The 14,482-nt window shown below is 55.9% G+C and overlaps 1 protein-coding gene across 2 annotated transcripts in view; it reads right to left on the bottom strand.

Moving 5' to 3' along the window:
• Nucleotides 1-13,489, bottom strand: part of PMEPA1 (prostate transmembrane protein, androgen induced 1) — a 58,922-nt gene extending 45,433 nt beyond the window's left edge. The window contains exon 1 of one of the 2 annotated variants that reach the window (XM_060120640.1): nucleotides 13,300-13,489. Coding sequence is in view for 1 of the 2 variants with exons in the window: in XM_060120639.1 (XP_059976622.1) it covers nucleotides 12,325-12,433 (109 nt within the window). In the remaining variant the exon portion in view is untranslated. Of the gene's footprint in view, nucleotides 1-12,324; nucleotides 12,864-13,299 lie in introns of those variants that run through there. The other variant, XM_060120639.1, reaches the window with a different exon arrangement.
• Between the last annotated feature and the right edge of the window lie 993 nt (nucleotides 13,490-14,482).

The following is a 14,482-nucleotide window of genomic DNA, read 5'->3' as shown; positions in this document are numbered from 1 at the left end:
CCTGCTCTCCCTGGCACGGAGCCTCGGGATCGTCGCCGGTGACCATTCCAAGGGGAGCGTGTGCAGGAGGGCTGAACAGGACGCAGGCCCAGCTGCGAAAGCCCGAGGGCAAAGGCGGAGAGGCCTGGAGTCGGCCACGCCTTACACGGGTGACAGGCGGTTCTGAAGCCAGGGGGACGGCGGGCAAAGCACAGACTTCGGAGTCCCGCAGCCCAAGTTCAAATCCTGCTCTGCTGCTGGCTGGTGATCTCCGCCCCCTGGCATGTGCCTTAGCTCTGCTTCCTCCTGTGCCAACGGGGTTGCCCCGAGGGCGTACACGGTGCTTGGTGAGCGTCTGTGACTGCTGGCAGGAATGGCCGGGGTTCGAAAAGCCACGATGCCACTAAGGCAATCATCAAGGAAACAGACAAAGTTGCTGGACACTGGGGGCTCACTGCCCGAATACTGACGGCCCAGCTTCTCCCCTTTCTTCCTCTTCTTCCTGAAGCCCACCCCCACTCACCTGGGTCTATTCCAGGAGAGGGTTCAGAGCTCATTCTCACTAGACTGCAAAAGAACGCCGCAACATGCATCCCAGGTAAAAATGGAGGCTTCTGTGACATTTGAGTTGGTGACCCCGATTTTAAAGAAAGACAAATGAAGTAATAATGGGGGGCTGAGAGTAACATGGGTAGGGGGCTTACTCCAGATCTCACCGTGAATGAGCCCAGAGGATTGGGAGGGACCCAGGCCTGACAGCTGAAGCTGGGGCCTGGGTCATATCAGAGTGGTGGCACAGCCTTAGAACTCATAGTAGGGACTTGTCCCCGACTTGTCAGGCAGCCCAAGGGCCTCCATGTGACATGACGAGCAGATGGGGAGTCCCGGTGGCTGCATGCAGGAGCAGTCCCTCCCCCTCCAGGAGTTCTGCAGCCCTTGCCACTGTCCCATGCTGGGATCGATTAGCAATGTCTGTCACGGGCAGCAAGGGGAGTGCTGGCCCAAATGCCACGCACTCATCCCTGATCCACACTTTGAAAGTCACAAAGTGGCTCCATAAGTACCAGCTAAATTCTCCTCTAACTAAAGAGTTACAGGAGCTGGGGATCCACAGATACCTGAGCCAGGACCTTATTCAGTGATGTGGAGGACAGGATACAGTGGAGTAAGTCACACAGATGGAGAGTCAACCAGACTAGGAGACTTCAGAAGGGAAATGGCCACAGGAAGAAATATTCCTTAACTAAACATAAGCAACTTCTGGATTATGCACTTGCAGGCAGGGCCTAGATTTATGTGGATGATTGGAAGCTGGGCTCATAATTACACCTCTGCGCCATGTAGCAGGCGACTCTAATTACCCTCTAGATGGGAGGACGGTGACAATTTTATTTAGGGCGAAAAGTAACTAATAAAATTAGACAAAATTAGCAGCTCCACGTGTAAGTCCCCACACACTACAGATTAATGCAGAGACTTGACAACTGCAAACATCTAAGAGAAATGAGAGGGGACGGGAGTGATCCCTGACCCTTAAGCCTGGATATTTGAACTATCCCGTGGTGAGCCTAGTGGATAGACTTTTTTAAAAGGCAATGTTCTCTGCATTTGTGGCTTTTGGGTTGAAACTCTGCTCTAGGTTTGACTGGGGGTGTCCCTACATGTCAGCCTGCTCAGAGATTGGGATCCACAAACACAGGAGAGATACACCCGAGACAGGAGTGCATTTAGCTGTGGTCCATCAGGACGACCGACAGCAGCAAATGGAGGGGTGTTCAAAGGGCTGGTCGGTGTTATTTCATCGGTTAGACTCACCGATGTCACTGACACCCTTTCCATCATGTCGATACAGCCACCTCTTTCTCCCATACCATAAACAGATTAGAAAAAATTGTTTCCCCTGTGGCTGTGACCCCCATCGGCTGCTCACCTCAGCCCCGTATGAATCATTCCTGGCTCACCGCGACTGGGTCCTGAAATGACTGGACAATAACCGGGCAGTAGAGACACCAATAAATGAATCATGCCGTCCCCAGGACCAAACCTTTGGCTTCTACAGACACCAATTGACAAAGTAGAAAGAAAAGAACAAAGAAATTACTCAGGGTGTTTGCGCAAAGTTGATTCATAGGTTTACAGAATTATTACCAACTAAATTATTTTCAGGAAGGCAATCAGACCCGTGACCAGCTACAGGACCTCAGCCTGAATTCTCAGACTTGGGAATTCGCACACTGGGGCAAGGGCAGATACCAAATTCCTGCAGGGCTCCCCAGGCTGAAGGGACCCTCCCTGCCTCCTTCACTTTCTACGTCCTTTTCGAGGGTTACTTAAGACCTTGATGAAGTCTTTCTGTGTAGCCACGTGAGCTATGTAAAGGAAGTAAGCATGTACGCACTTAGTTTTACTAAACGTCTTGGTATTGACTTTTATACTTTATTCCTGAAGTGCAGCAACCATAATAGGCCACACAGATTCTCCCTTCTGTGATCGGGATTTTGAAATACATTACCTACAACCACCAGACTCTTCCACCATCTCTCAACTGACGTCCACTGGGGGGATATCAGAGCAAAGCCACTCTACCTGCTATAAAGCTTAGGCAGATGAAGAAACAGCGCTTGCTACGGCCACGTGCAAATTCTGAGCCTCCCCAATGGAAATGTGGCCTCTGGGACGAATCACCCCACAGGGCTTGGGTTGACGCTTGCTGGCCAGGCATTTGAACATTATAGGGCAGCTTTAGCACAGTCTGAAAGCATCCCCGTCAGGAATGTCTGACCCTGGTGGGCAAAGTGACATAAGCGAGAACAAAACTGAGCTCGCGCCTGGCTGACGCTCTAGGGCAGCCCCACTTACCAGCAGCTGCCTGGACCCTCTCGGGCAAAGCGAGGCAAGGTGGGTGGTGGGGCCGTCTTGCGGAAGCTACTTCAGATGAGCAGTCAGCAACCAGGTACCCAAGACCAGCGGGGCTGAGAAAACCTCTTCTGGGAAAGGGCAGTTTGCTTTGCCCAAAATGTGCAGGAAAACTGACTGAGCTGCTCGTTTCTATTGCTTCTGAGGACAGAGCCTGGGAACCCTGATTTCACCTCCCTGGGGGAGCCCGGGGCAAAGCACACCTGCAGGGGGATGGGGATGTGGTTCCCGCTGTGGCCTCCAGTCGGGGGACCTCAGAGAGGTCTCCTAGCCTTGGGTGGAATGCACACGTCTTAAACTATTCTGCATATTTTATATTATAAATATAAGTCTATATATGTATGTATTTTTTATACCCAATGATATGTGGTTTTACATATTAAAGCACATATTTCTGTATTCTTAACCACTGACACCCACACAGATCCGCAGCTGGATCTGTCACTTTTGCCCGCAACCGCAAAGCCAGGGATGGAAACATCAGCTCCTGCAGACCTTAAGGACCTACAGAGACCCTCCTATCCCTGAAGCGTGACAGCGATGATAGAAGGTGACAGATCAAATGCCAGCAGTTACAGGACCTCAGTGCATGCTCCCAGCAGCCACGGGGGTGATGAAGGAACACCATAAATCCACTCTTTCACTCACTGCTTCATTGTTTACTGAACATCTACTCTGTGCCAAGATCCTGCAAAAGTTGTACGCATCCTAAGTAGAACCTGGCACAGCTGCCCCCAGCCCCATCACCACCGAAGTCCATATTAGGGATAGAAGATATGGGACCGTTTCTCCAAACATCAAAGGCAAGTTGGTGTCCTGAACTCATATGACTATTCAGTGGTTTAAGTTGTATCTGTCCAGCCCCGGGGAGCCCAGCGCTGGTGCCAGGCGTGGGGCACCAGGAGACGTTTCCAGAGGGCAGTGTAACTTTAAGAGCTGTGACTCAAGGAAGCCAGAAGCGAACTTTACCCAACATTCAGATCCCAGAGCCCCTGGGATTTTACACTTGTTACCAAATAATTAAAATCCTCTTTTCTGCCAGGAGAACCACTTCCCAAAACCACCGAATGCAATAATAAATGACTATAGTTAAAATACATCTGAAGGTAAAGAAAATCAGACTCCACATTTCCCAATGCTTTCAACATCCTACAAGTGCATTGCAGAGGCACCGATTCTAAGCCAAGTGACCACCCCCTTCCTCCCCCCTCCCACTCCAGTGAAAAACAAATACATATCAGACTTTGCGGAACGTCAGGAAGATCCGATCACCACCTGGTTACCTCGGAAGGTGAGTCACAGTAGCTGCCTAACTCCTTGCAAACTGTGGGTCTCACTGTCACATCCGAGCAGACGCCAGCTCCACTGGGGGTGACAAATGGACAGAGCAATCAAAAAACACTCCAAGTCTGAAACAACTGTGTGAAGAAAAGAATCGCCCTAGAAATCCCCCTTTTGGGGGCGAGGGGCGGGCCCGGCGATGCACCTGTGTCATTTCTAAGCTCTTGGTGGCACTAAAGTGACACTGAGAGACCCCTTTCTGCGTGGGTTTCGGTACCTGCCGCCGAGGGGGAGGTGGGGAGGAGGCTGAGGCACAGCTTCCTGCCCCAAACAGTGGAAAGGGCACTGGAGCATTCAAAATGTTTTGTGCCCGAGGTGCTCTTCATTGCTGGGCAATTGTCTTGACAAGCTATGCAGCAGGTGTTAATGTCCTCTCTGTTTTGCAGAGGGGCAAGCGGGGAAGCTCAGGAGGGACCCCCGAAAGGATGGTTTTCCAAGTCTATATCCTGACCACCTCCTGTCCTGCCTGGAGTCTTCTAGGAGCCTGCCGGCCCGCCCTGCCCACTTCCTTGCCCCTCATACACAAGGTACCAACCAGGCTCGGGGATATAATGAACAAAATGGACCCCAACCTCTCAGCGACCAGAGGGAAGAGAGACGACACAACTCATTACACAATATTCAATGCCACGTGATAGGTCTGGAAAGAGACCCACAGGGTGCTCTTGGAGCCCAAACACAATGACCAGTCTGGGAGCCCGGGGGCCTCCCCGAAAGAGGCTTTGAGGTCGCCCCTGTTTCGGTTTCCTCTCCGCCCTCCTCCCCGAAATGAACTCACTTTCTTGTCCCCGTCCTTACTACAACGGCAGCCCTCGGAGGGTAGGTTTATCTATGTAGTTGTCCCCTGATGTTCTGCGGTGCCCAGAACAGCACTTGGAACAGCACCCTCGGTGCAGGATGAAGTGCTGAATTACTCAGCCCCTGGGGGATGCTCTGCCCCTCGTAGGTCCCCCATGAAGTCCAGATCTTCATCATCTCACCCTGGCCAGAAGGCTGGCAGTGCTCAGACCCCGGACGGCCTGGAAATCCTAGGAAAGCTAAGCTATGGTCCCTCCAGGAACAGCCCTGGGCCACTTAGCAAGCCCCTGCCCCAGGATCGGATGGTGGCGGTTTGGGGGTACAGGAAGGAGCAGGAGACAGAGACAGCCTGATGCGGGGACACATGTCTGGGGGAGACCTTTCCACTGAAAGTCAGCCAGTGTGCTGTCCGACTGCATGCTCTGAGAGTTGTTAGTGCTTTTCCCTGATGAATGGGAGTCGGTGTGGTGTCATGGGGAAGAAATCACGGGAGCATGGGCTGTGGGGTCAGGGAGCGGAGGTGTGAGTCCCAACAGAGCATCAGTTCCTGGCTGTGTGACCCGGAGCAAGTGTCTTGCCCTCTCTGATCCCGTTTTTGCATCTGCAAATTGGTGATAGCAACAGCTCTCTCACAGAGTTGTTTTGAAGATTGAGAAAAATGCGTCACTAGTGCCTGGCACATAATAAGCTCTTCATATCCAACTAGGAAAGGCAGTGGAAACAAAAACCCAGCAGTCACCCTGGAAACAGAAGACAGAAGCTGTTCTGTGGCTCCTGGAAAGCCTGGGGATGCCCCAAACCTTTCTTAGCCCACCCCAGGGTGCTGAAGCCCCTGCTCCTCTCGGCAAGCCATTCTGGGACCTTTCCCGGCTTGGTGACAGACACCTCTACCAGTGCCTGACAAGGCCCTGGCAAGACCCCGCGATGTCAGGGTTTGCCTTTGTGGTGCCACCCAAAGGGAAGTGAAGTCGACGTGACTTCATGGAGGGTCCAGCCCACCTGGGGAGGTGGAAGGGCAGGAGCGAAGATGCGGGTGCTCAGAGGTGGAGAAGGGAAACCCACCGGGGAAAAAAGATGAGGGTCTCTTTTTGATGGCTCACCCTCCACCCTTGTACCCTCACGTGTTAAAAATGGAAATGAATTTTCAAAGTGAGAGCCTCAAACCATTCGGAGTTTCTGGGCTGTGTGCTCCCAACCGTCTTAGGAATGGACCCAGTGGGGTATCTGGTGTCAGGGTGGTGCTGACTTCTTCACGGCCACATACCCTCCACCCCCAGAGCCCAGTCTCTGCCTCCAAAGCAGGCTCTGGATTCCAGTGACCCAGCGGGGGACCCTAAGAGATGTCTGGGCCTTCCTGGGCCAAGGGTGGATGTGCTGGAGGTTTGCCAGCCAGGGACAAGGAAACTCACACAAATATTCAATGACCTCCACTTTCAAGGTCATGGTACCCACATGGGCCTGTTCGTTCCAACATCCCCAACCAGTGCCAGCACCCCAGCCCCAGGGTGGAGGAACCCTCTTCTGAAGTCCTTCTCAACAGGCAGAGTGCCAGAGTGTGACCGCTAGGGGACGGGACAAGTGGGTCATTGGGCCTAGTCCACCCCACTGTCACCACCAACTCCCATGAACGCAGAGCCGTGCACACACCAGGCCACACTCCCCGAGAATCATCTTTGAATCCTCCCGACACCCCAGCACACCAGAGCTGCTGTCCTACAGGTGGGCCAAGTGACAGTGAAAGGTGACACAGCCAGCAAGTCTGGGAGTGGGGAAGAGCTTCCATCCCTCTGGCCCTGGGTCACACTCTTAACCCACTTCAGCCCTCGGGAGAGAGGACCTGCGAGCAGGTGAGAAAAGAAGGAACTGCCAGTACTTAAAATCCAGGAGTTCTACAACAAAACCTAGCTGTCCAGGTCCCTGAAACTGAGCGGTCTGGCCTCACAGGGCCCACGTGACAACGGCAAGCCCAGTGGCAGTGGTCCCTTTAGGCAGGACTTCCATCCACCATTCTCTGCATCGCCCCCTCCTCCAAAACAGAGGACACTGAGTTTGCCACCCTGAACCATGCTCTGCTGGCCTCTGGAAGGCCCGGAGCAGTGGGGTACGTCCTCTCCGCTCCTCAGGCACACAAAGAGGAGGGGGTACGTGGCGCCTGTGGCGCCCAGCCCCACCCCTAACCAAGCATCTTCACACGCACACACGCAGGTACGCACGCGACACCTTTTAAAAAGCACAGAACGTGTCCTCGGCCTTGATCTCCCCACAGCACGTGTGCCATACAAGAGCCCAAGGCTGGCAGGAGTACAGTCTCCAAGACTCAGTGCGTCAGAGCTCTTTCTCTCTGCGCGGGACCCCAGGTGCCCAGCTGCCTGCCAACTTCTCTCTGGGTGATGACACCTGGAGACGAGGCCACGCGGGCCCTCTGGCTTGGGGCCCCCAACCCGTGCCCTCCTCTCCAACACTTCCTTATGTTTTAACAACTGACCAAACCATGGATGTTTAAAAACCCTGAGACAAGGTGGGGCAGGTACGTGGAGGTGGTACCTGGGCACACCTGAGCTGGCCGCTCTGGGGTTACTGGGGCTCAAGTGCATCTCACTGTCCCCAAGGTAAGCAGCCCCCGCCATCCCGCCCCGCCAGCCTCCTCTCCCAGGCAGCCTCACACACAGCTCCATCTCCCTTCCTCTCTTTCAAAGGGAGAGTGCATACATTTGCACAACTTATAGGGGAGAGAGTATGTGTGTGCGTACTTTTTTCCTTTGTATTTGTCTCACATGCCCAGAAGAAGCTGTAACCATTCCCAACCTCGAGAGAAGCTGGCCGGAAAGGTAGAAAGGGGTAGCAGCTGAGTGTGTGAGCCCATACGTGTGCATGTGTGTTGGCATGGGTGTGTGTGCACACGCATGTGTGTGCCTGTGTATGCGTGTGTGCACAAAAGCCATTAGTTATTCTGTGTCTTGACAAACACTAAGCTCACCCCTGCCCGCAAGACGTGCTGGGCGGTGTAGCTGGCTTAACCCAGACTTCCTGGGAAGCTGTGGCCAACGGCCTGACCTGAGATCCAGTCAAAACTCAGCCTCCTACGGCACCTCAACCTAAAACCCGGACAGTCAGAAAACATGTGGGTTAAAAGTCCCAGCTGAGAGGGTCCACGGGGGTAAACGCTGGTGCCGGCTGGATGTCCATCGTTTAACCGGAAACCTGAAATATCAGCTCTCAAGGGTGCCCGAGTCTTTCCTCCTAATAAATGCAAATCCAAGGCGAAACCCGGAAATTTCATCAAGAAGGAGCCCCAATCCTCCCTGCGTGGCACACAAGAGGCGCTCAATAAAGGCTAAGTGGATGAGTGGCAGGTGTCACCTTGGGCGTTTACAGGGACAGATTTTGGAAAGGAACGGAGGATCGTCTTCTCTCCACTGAGATCTGCCCTCCCGCCCCCTCCCACCCCCTTGGAAAAACCAGTAACTGATTAAAACGGTAGTTCTCAGCCAGGGACAATGTGCCCCTCAGAGGGCATCTGGCAAAGTCTGGAGACATTTTTGGTTGTTGCAACTTGCTGGGGGGAGTACAATCCTCTTCCTGACACCTAGAGGGTAGAGGCGGGGATGCTGCTAAATAGCCAACACACAAGACAACCTTCCCTTCCCTCCCAACAGGGACTTATCTGGCCCAGGCGTCCTAGTGCCAAGGGTGACATACCCTGGATTCCAGTGTTACACATGCACAGCACATGTGCCAGACAAACCACCAGAAAATTGGGTTCCTATGAGTTTCTGAGTCTCTAGCGCGTGGGGATATTTGTTTGGAATCGGAGGAGAGGTCGGAGAAGAGGAATCCGAGGCTCAATGGCTCCGGTTGTGTTAAAAAACAAAGCCACCACCATAGACAGTGTCTGCAGAGGTGCAGGGCGCAGCCAGGGCAGGGGCACCTCCCAGGACCCTCCAGAAATGCTGCCACAGGAGCTAACAGCTGTCTGGCCCTACAATTCGGTCTGTCCAGAAAGCACGGTTAGCATCTGTCTGCCCCCAAAAGTCTCAAGCAGAAGCTGGAGGAGAAAGACAGGGGGTAATTTCTAAGAGATGCAGCAGAACTGAAAAGAGGTCAAAGAATGCCAAGAAAAATGCACATGTGTGTGCCAAGAGGAATCCTTTCCTCAAAAGTTGCCACATCGAACTCCCTGGCTGTCATCTCCGGTGGGCTGTCACTTGAGCTGGTTGTTTTCCATTCCCAGAACCCTGGCTCTTTTCCAGAATGGTGTATTTTTCCGTGGGGTGAGTTCTGAGAACAGCAAAGTCCCATCTGACAGCAGCCCACACCCCTCGACCCTCAGGAAACATGGGGGCCCCTAGAGAGTCTTGGCAGTGTCTTGTCAAAGTGAAGACCATCCCAGGTATCTGGCTTCCTCAGGGCCAACCCAGTTCCCATTCTTCCAGGTGCAAAGGAGATGTTGCTGATTTCCTCCGGCCCCCAAGTTCAAGGTGGACCTACTCTGGGGCCCCTGTTCCATTTTCAAGATGGTGTGTGCGTTCCATGAGAAATAACCCTGGGTCTGAGTCAAGCATCGCTTGGGGACCTGGGACAAGGCTTTCCACTGCCACTTGCCCTCATCTATAAATCGAGGGTATGAACCCCGAGTTTGCCAACGGTCCACCCAGGTCTGATATTTGGGGCCACTGAAGACCACACCAAGGACCCAGCACTATTCGAGGGGCAGGAAGCCATTTCCGGCACTGATGCCTCCAGCCAGGCTTTGGAGAGCAGAGGTCTCGTCTTGAAAGACGGTAGAGTTTTTTATTTCAACCATCACGGTCTCGTTTTTCAGATGAGGAAACTGAGGCCCAGGGGGCTTAACGGACCTACCAAGGGCAATCTCTTCTTTTCTAAAAGAGGAGCCACCTGGACACTGCCCTGCAGACCAACTCCACCTGGACACTGCCCTGCAGACCAACTCCAAATCCAACTTTTAATGTTCTACTGGAACCCCCAGCTCAGATCATGAGAAATGCACAGCGACCACTGCCCATTTCTTTTCTTCCTTCCATTTTCCCTTCCCTCCTTCCTTCCTTATTTTTGTATAAAGAAACTCCAGGCCTTTAAAGCGTCCTCATCAGACTGTTTCCGGGAAATCTGATTAGCACTCGCAACAAACTGTTATATTATACCTGCGCTTTAAAGACCGCTTCCCTCCCTGCCCTGGGCTTTCTTCCAGGAAGTAGAGGGCCGTGTGTAAAAAATACACTGAGCATGATGACTAATGGGCCACCTCAGGGCCAGCTGGAGCAGGCCAGGGTTCCAGGCACTAATAACCTCAAGGGTCCCACTCAGATGCTGAAGCACACCGGTCAAAACAGGCATCGGACTTAACGGCCTCTTGGTGTCGGTCAAAATATTGTCAGGGCTGATTAGCCCAAGAAGGCACAGAAATAAAAATGAATTTTTTAAAAAGTCCTGAACACAAAGAAAGAAGAGCAGAATGTCCGGCCACGCGCAGCCCTCATAATGGATAAGTTCAACCTGACGATGTGGACCGGGGTGCGGGGAGTTCCCTAAGGCAGTTTTACAGGAGAGGGAGAATGAGGCACCAACAGTACTTGAGCACCAATCCACTTAGCACCAGCGAGACTCTCCAAACATGTGCGAACATATTTTAATAATATCCTCCTGCATTTCATTAGCCTCCCGAGTTCACAAAGGGCCTTTGGGAAGCAATCTGGTTTAATGCAACTCAATTCCGCAAACGCTGGCTCTGGGCAGGTTCTCCTGGCATCTCGCTGGCCTGGCAAGAGGCAGCTGCGGGGGGGGTGGGGGTGGGGGTGAGGGAGAGCAAGGCTTTCAATTCCAGGACTGGAGGGAGTGGGGAGCGGCAGATGGAAGGACCCACCACCAACGCCAGCCAGCCTGCCCCAGCAGGGCCGGTCATGGGTTATTTTTACCCCTTGCGCCTCACTGTACAGGCTATGGGGTCGAAAACTGTGGCAGCCGCCTGCGGAAACTGGCTTATGAGTCACCCAGTGACTGCCCTCGCTCGGTGGCGGCTGCCTCTGGACTCCTGGTCCCAGATGGAAGAAGGCTGGCCCCAGCAGGGAAGGGCTGTGTGCCACCCTCGCCTGGGGAGATTAGGGGAGACCATGGGGACACTGAAGCTCCGAGAGACAAGAGGTCTCCAAAGGGTGGGCTGGGGGAGGGGGTATAGGCTAGAAGGCAGTCAGTCCCCTGTGGGGTGCCAGTCAAATGCCCATCCATCCCAGTGTTCACCTGGGTGGGCTATGTGTGACGGATGTCCAGGCGTATTTGTCTCAACTTCTCCGAGCATAGGGCGAGTCAGCGCCAAGCTTCAAACACTCCCTTCCCCACCCTTGGTCCACCTCCCCCTTTCAGAGCAAGGCAGTCCCAAACACAGACAGCCCCAAACTTTGACTCATTTGTAACCACCGTCCCAGCCAGACTGAGCCAAGCTGTCCAGACAGAGGCTATTTATAGGTGCGTCGGGGACACAGACAATCACACAATGACACACACTCAGGATCCACGTTCGCCAGACCCGCCAGCGCTGAGCCCTGGATTCAGACACCTGGACACAAATGGTCCCCAGACCCCCAGAGAGATGCACACACTCAAGCGAGGCACCCAGACCCGGACACAGAGAGACCCAGAGACCCAAGAAGACTCGGGCACACACACTCCTGGGGCAGCCCGCGAGCCAGACACACAGACATAGAGAGAGGGACGCCGAGACCTAGACCGAGACACCCAGACACGCACACTCCACAGACGTACGGAAACCCACTCACACAGACCGAGACCCACAGAGCCACGCACACTCCACACACACACCCGGAGCCCCAGGCACCGCGCAGGCCAGACAGTGTCTCACACGCCTGACACCCCCCTGCCCCCAAGCCAAAGTTGATAAAGAGCCGGCCTAATTGCTCCATCGCGACTGCCCTTTAGGGAAATAAAATGGAAACTTCACGGATCCACCAGCCCCAGCCCTCCCGCGCCGGGCGCCCCGCCGCCCTCTGTGCAGCTCGGCCCCGGGTCCGAGTCCTGGCGGGCGGGGCGCGGGCAGCGGGGGCCGTGCCAGGCTCGCAGCGCCGCGGGACAAAGCCGGGACGGCCGCCAGCTGCCGCGAGCCGGGAGGGCGCGCCCCGGGCGCGGCGGGCGCAGCCGGGGCGCGGGGCGCACGGCCCGAGGGGGCGCGCACGGCCCAGGCCCCCGCCCGCATTTGCGCCTCGACTCGGGGTCCGAGCCTGACGGGGCTTCCGGGGAGGGGGGCGCGGGGTCACTCACTGATCTCCATGCTCTGGAACAAAGAGCGTTTGCAGTTGCACGTGCAGGAGACATTGGGCTGCCCAGCGGCGGCTGCGGCGGTGCTGTTGACCCCCATCAAGCGGTGCATGGACGGCGCGGCGGCGCGGCGCAGGGCGCAGGGGGCTCGGGGGCGGCCGGGGGGGGCTCCGGCCGGCGCCCGGCGCTCGGGCCCCGCATGCAGGAGGCGCGCGGCGGGGAAGGCGCGCCCCGGCTCGCCGGGCTCGGGGCGCCGCCAAGTTCCCGGGGCGCCGCGGGACTCAGTGCTCGGGGCCGCGCTCCCCTGCGCCCCCCGGCTGCCCCTCCGCAGCCCCGGGGGCGTCGGCAGTGCCCGCGGGTGGCGTCCGGGAAATGGGCTGGCAGCCGGGGCGCGCGCTGCCGCCGGGGCTGAGCCTCCGCTGCTGGCTTCCCCCAGCCGAGCGCCTCCGCCGCCGCCGCCGCCGCCTCCTCCTCATTCAAGTCCAAGGAGATCGGGTTTCGCTCCGAGACCGCGGTCGGAGGCAGGCAGACGGTCTGACGTCAGCGCTAGACGGGGCTGCCGGTTCCCACCGCGCGGGGGCCGGGGAGGGGGCGCGCGCTGCGCCAATCCCCGCCGAGGTTCCCCCGCACCCCTTCCCCGGGCCGCGGGGCGGGGTGACGGGGAAGGGGGCGGGCTCTTAAAGGGCCAGAGCAAGGCGGCCCGCGTAGACCCAGGACCCGCGCGGCGAAGGAAGGGCGCAGCGTCCCCTCCCCTACGGGGGTCAGTTAGGAAGCTCTGCCCGGCACAGACCAGGCCCGGGGCAGCGGGATTGGGTCCCAGCCATTGCGGGTGCGTTCCTCCCAACCCGTCCCCCGGGGTCCTTGACCGAGGCTTTGCGGGGGAAGCTTGCCCCCCACCCCCCAGAGAAGCACGATGTCCCTGGGACTCGGGGCAGGGGAAATTACGGGAAGAGGGGAGCCCTCCAGGTTACCCATTACCTGATTTCGCAGTAAGCTCCCCGACTCCAGATCTTCAGCCCCAGGAGGCCCCAAGCCCACTGCGCCCCCCGCGCACTTTAACCCGACCGAGAGGAGGTAGACTGGGGAAAACTGGAACTCGCGTAGGCACGCCCCGGACGGCTCCGAGAAACGCCCGGGAGCCCTTGTCATGTAAATACGTGTCCGGGACTCGTAACTTCCCAGCCGGCGGGGCCCGGAGCAAATCCACACCCAACAGTCTGCTGCCCCAGGGGCCACCGGCTGGGTGGGGGGGGGGGGGGGGCGGGGAAGGGGCACGGCTCGGGAGTTCTAAAGACGGGGGAGGAAGTGCGGGGGTGTACTTTTATTTCAAGTTTTAATTACAGAAGTGCTGCAAGAACACATTCTCCTGGAATTAAAAAGATATTAAAATATTACGTAAGAGGCCCCCCTCCCTGGCCCATCTCCACATCCTCTCAGCAATTCGGTGTGTCCTCTCCTAGACCCTGCCCGAAGTCTCCATTTATTTAACAAGTACTTATTTACCGTGCGCCAGAAACTTACCAACATGAACGCAATCTGACGCCTACTCTGAGGGGCAGGAATATTATTATTCCCATTTTACGGACACGGAAAGTGGCCAAGGGGGTCACTTGCTTAGGGTCACACAATGGAAGAGTCTAAGCTGAACCCCGGTCAGTTCCCCACCCTGGCCCCCGCCCAAATATTTTTAGTTCTTTAAATATCTACATATCCCTGTAATGCCTGGAGTTTTCCTAATGAGCAAAGACAACTTTTGCATTCGGGTGGGGTAGGTTTTAAAAGTTATTGGCATTTCCTTTTAATAGACTGGAACCAGAGCTGTATCTTGCAGAACTCACTGAAAGCCGCCAGCCCAAAAAGTGGTGAGGCCTCTTCCCCAACGGAGCACAGTGATGCCTCTTGCTTTCTTAGGAGGGCAGGCCCAGAAACTTTTTCTAGAGGGTTCAAGCTCAGGAGTGATTGACTGGTGAGGGAGCCAAGCCCAGGGGCCAGGAAGGGGGGAAGCGCTCAGGGCCTACGGTGGAGGGCACCCCTGCCATGGGCTGGGCAGTCTCAGCCCCTACCTTAAGGAGGGGTCGATCTCACCAGCAGGTCCCAGGAAGGAACGGGGGAGGTCTGGCTGCAATTTGACCTCAGCAGCTTGGAGGAAAAGCTGGAGAGT

Source organism: Mesoplodon densirostris, chromosome 16 (genome assembly GCF_025265405.1).
Source record: "Mesoplodon densirostris isolate mMesDen1 chromosome 16, mMesDen1 primary haplotype, whole genome shotgun sequence".
NCBI classification, from domain to species: Eukaryota; Metazoa; Chordata; class Mammalia; order Artiodactyla; family Ziphiidae; genus Mesoplodon; species Mesoplodon densirostris.
Note: the sequence above shows the minus strand (reverse complement) of the source record. Positions and strands in the feature narration are given on the sequence as shown.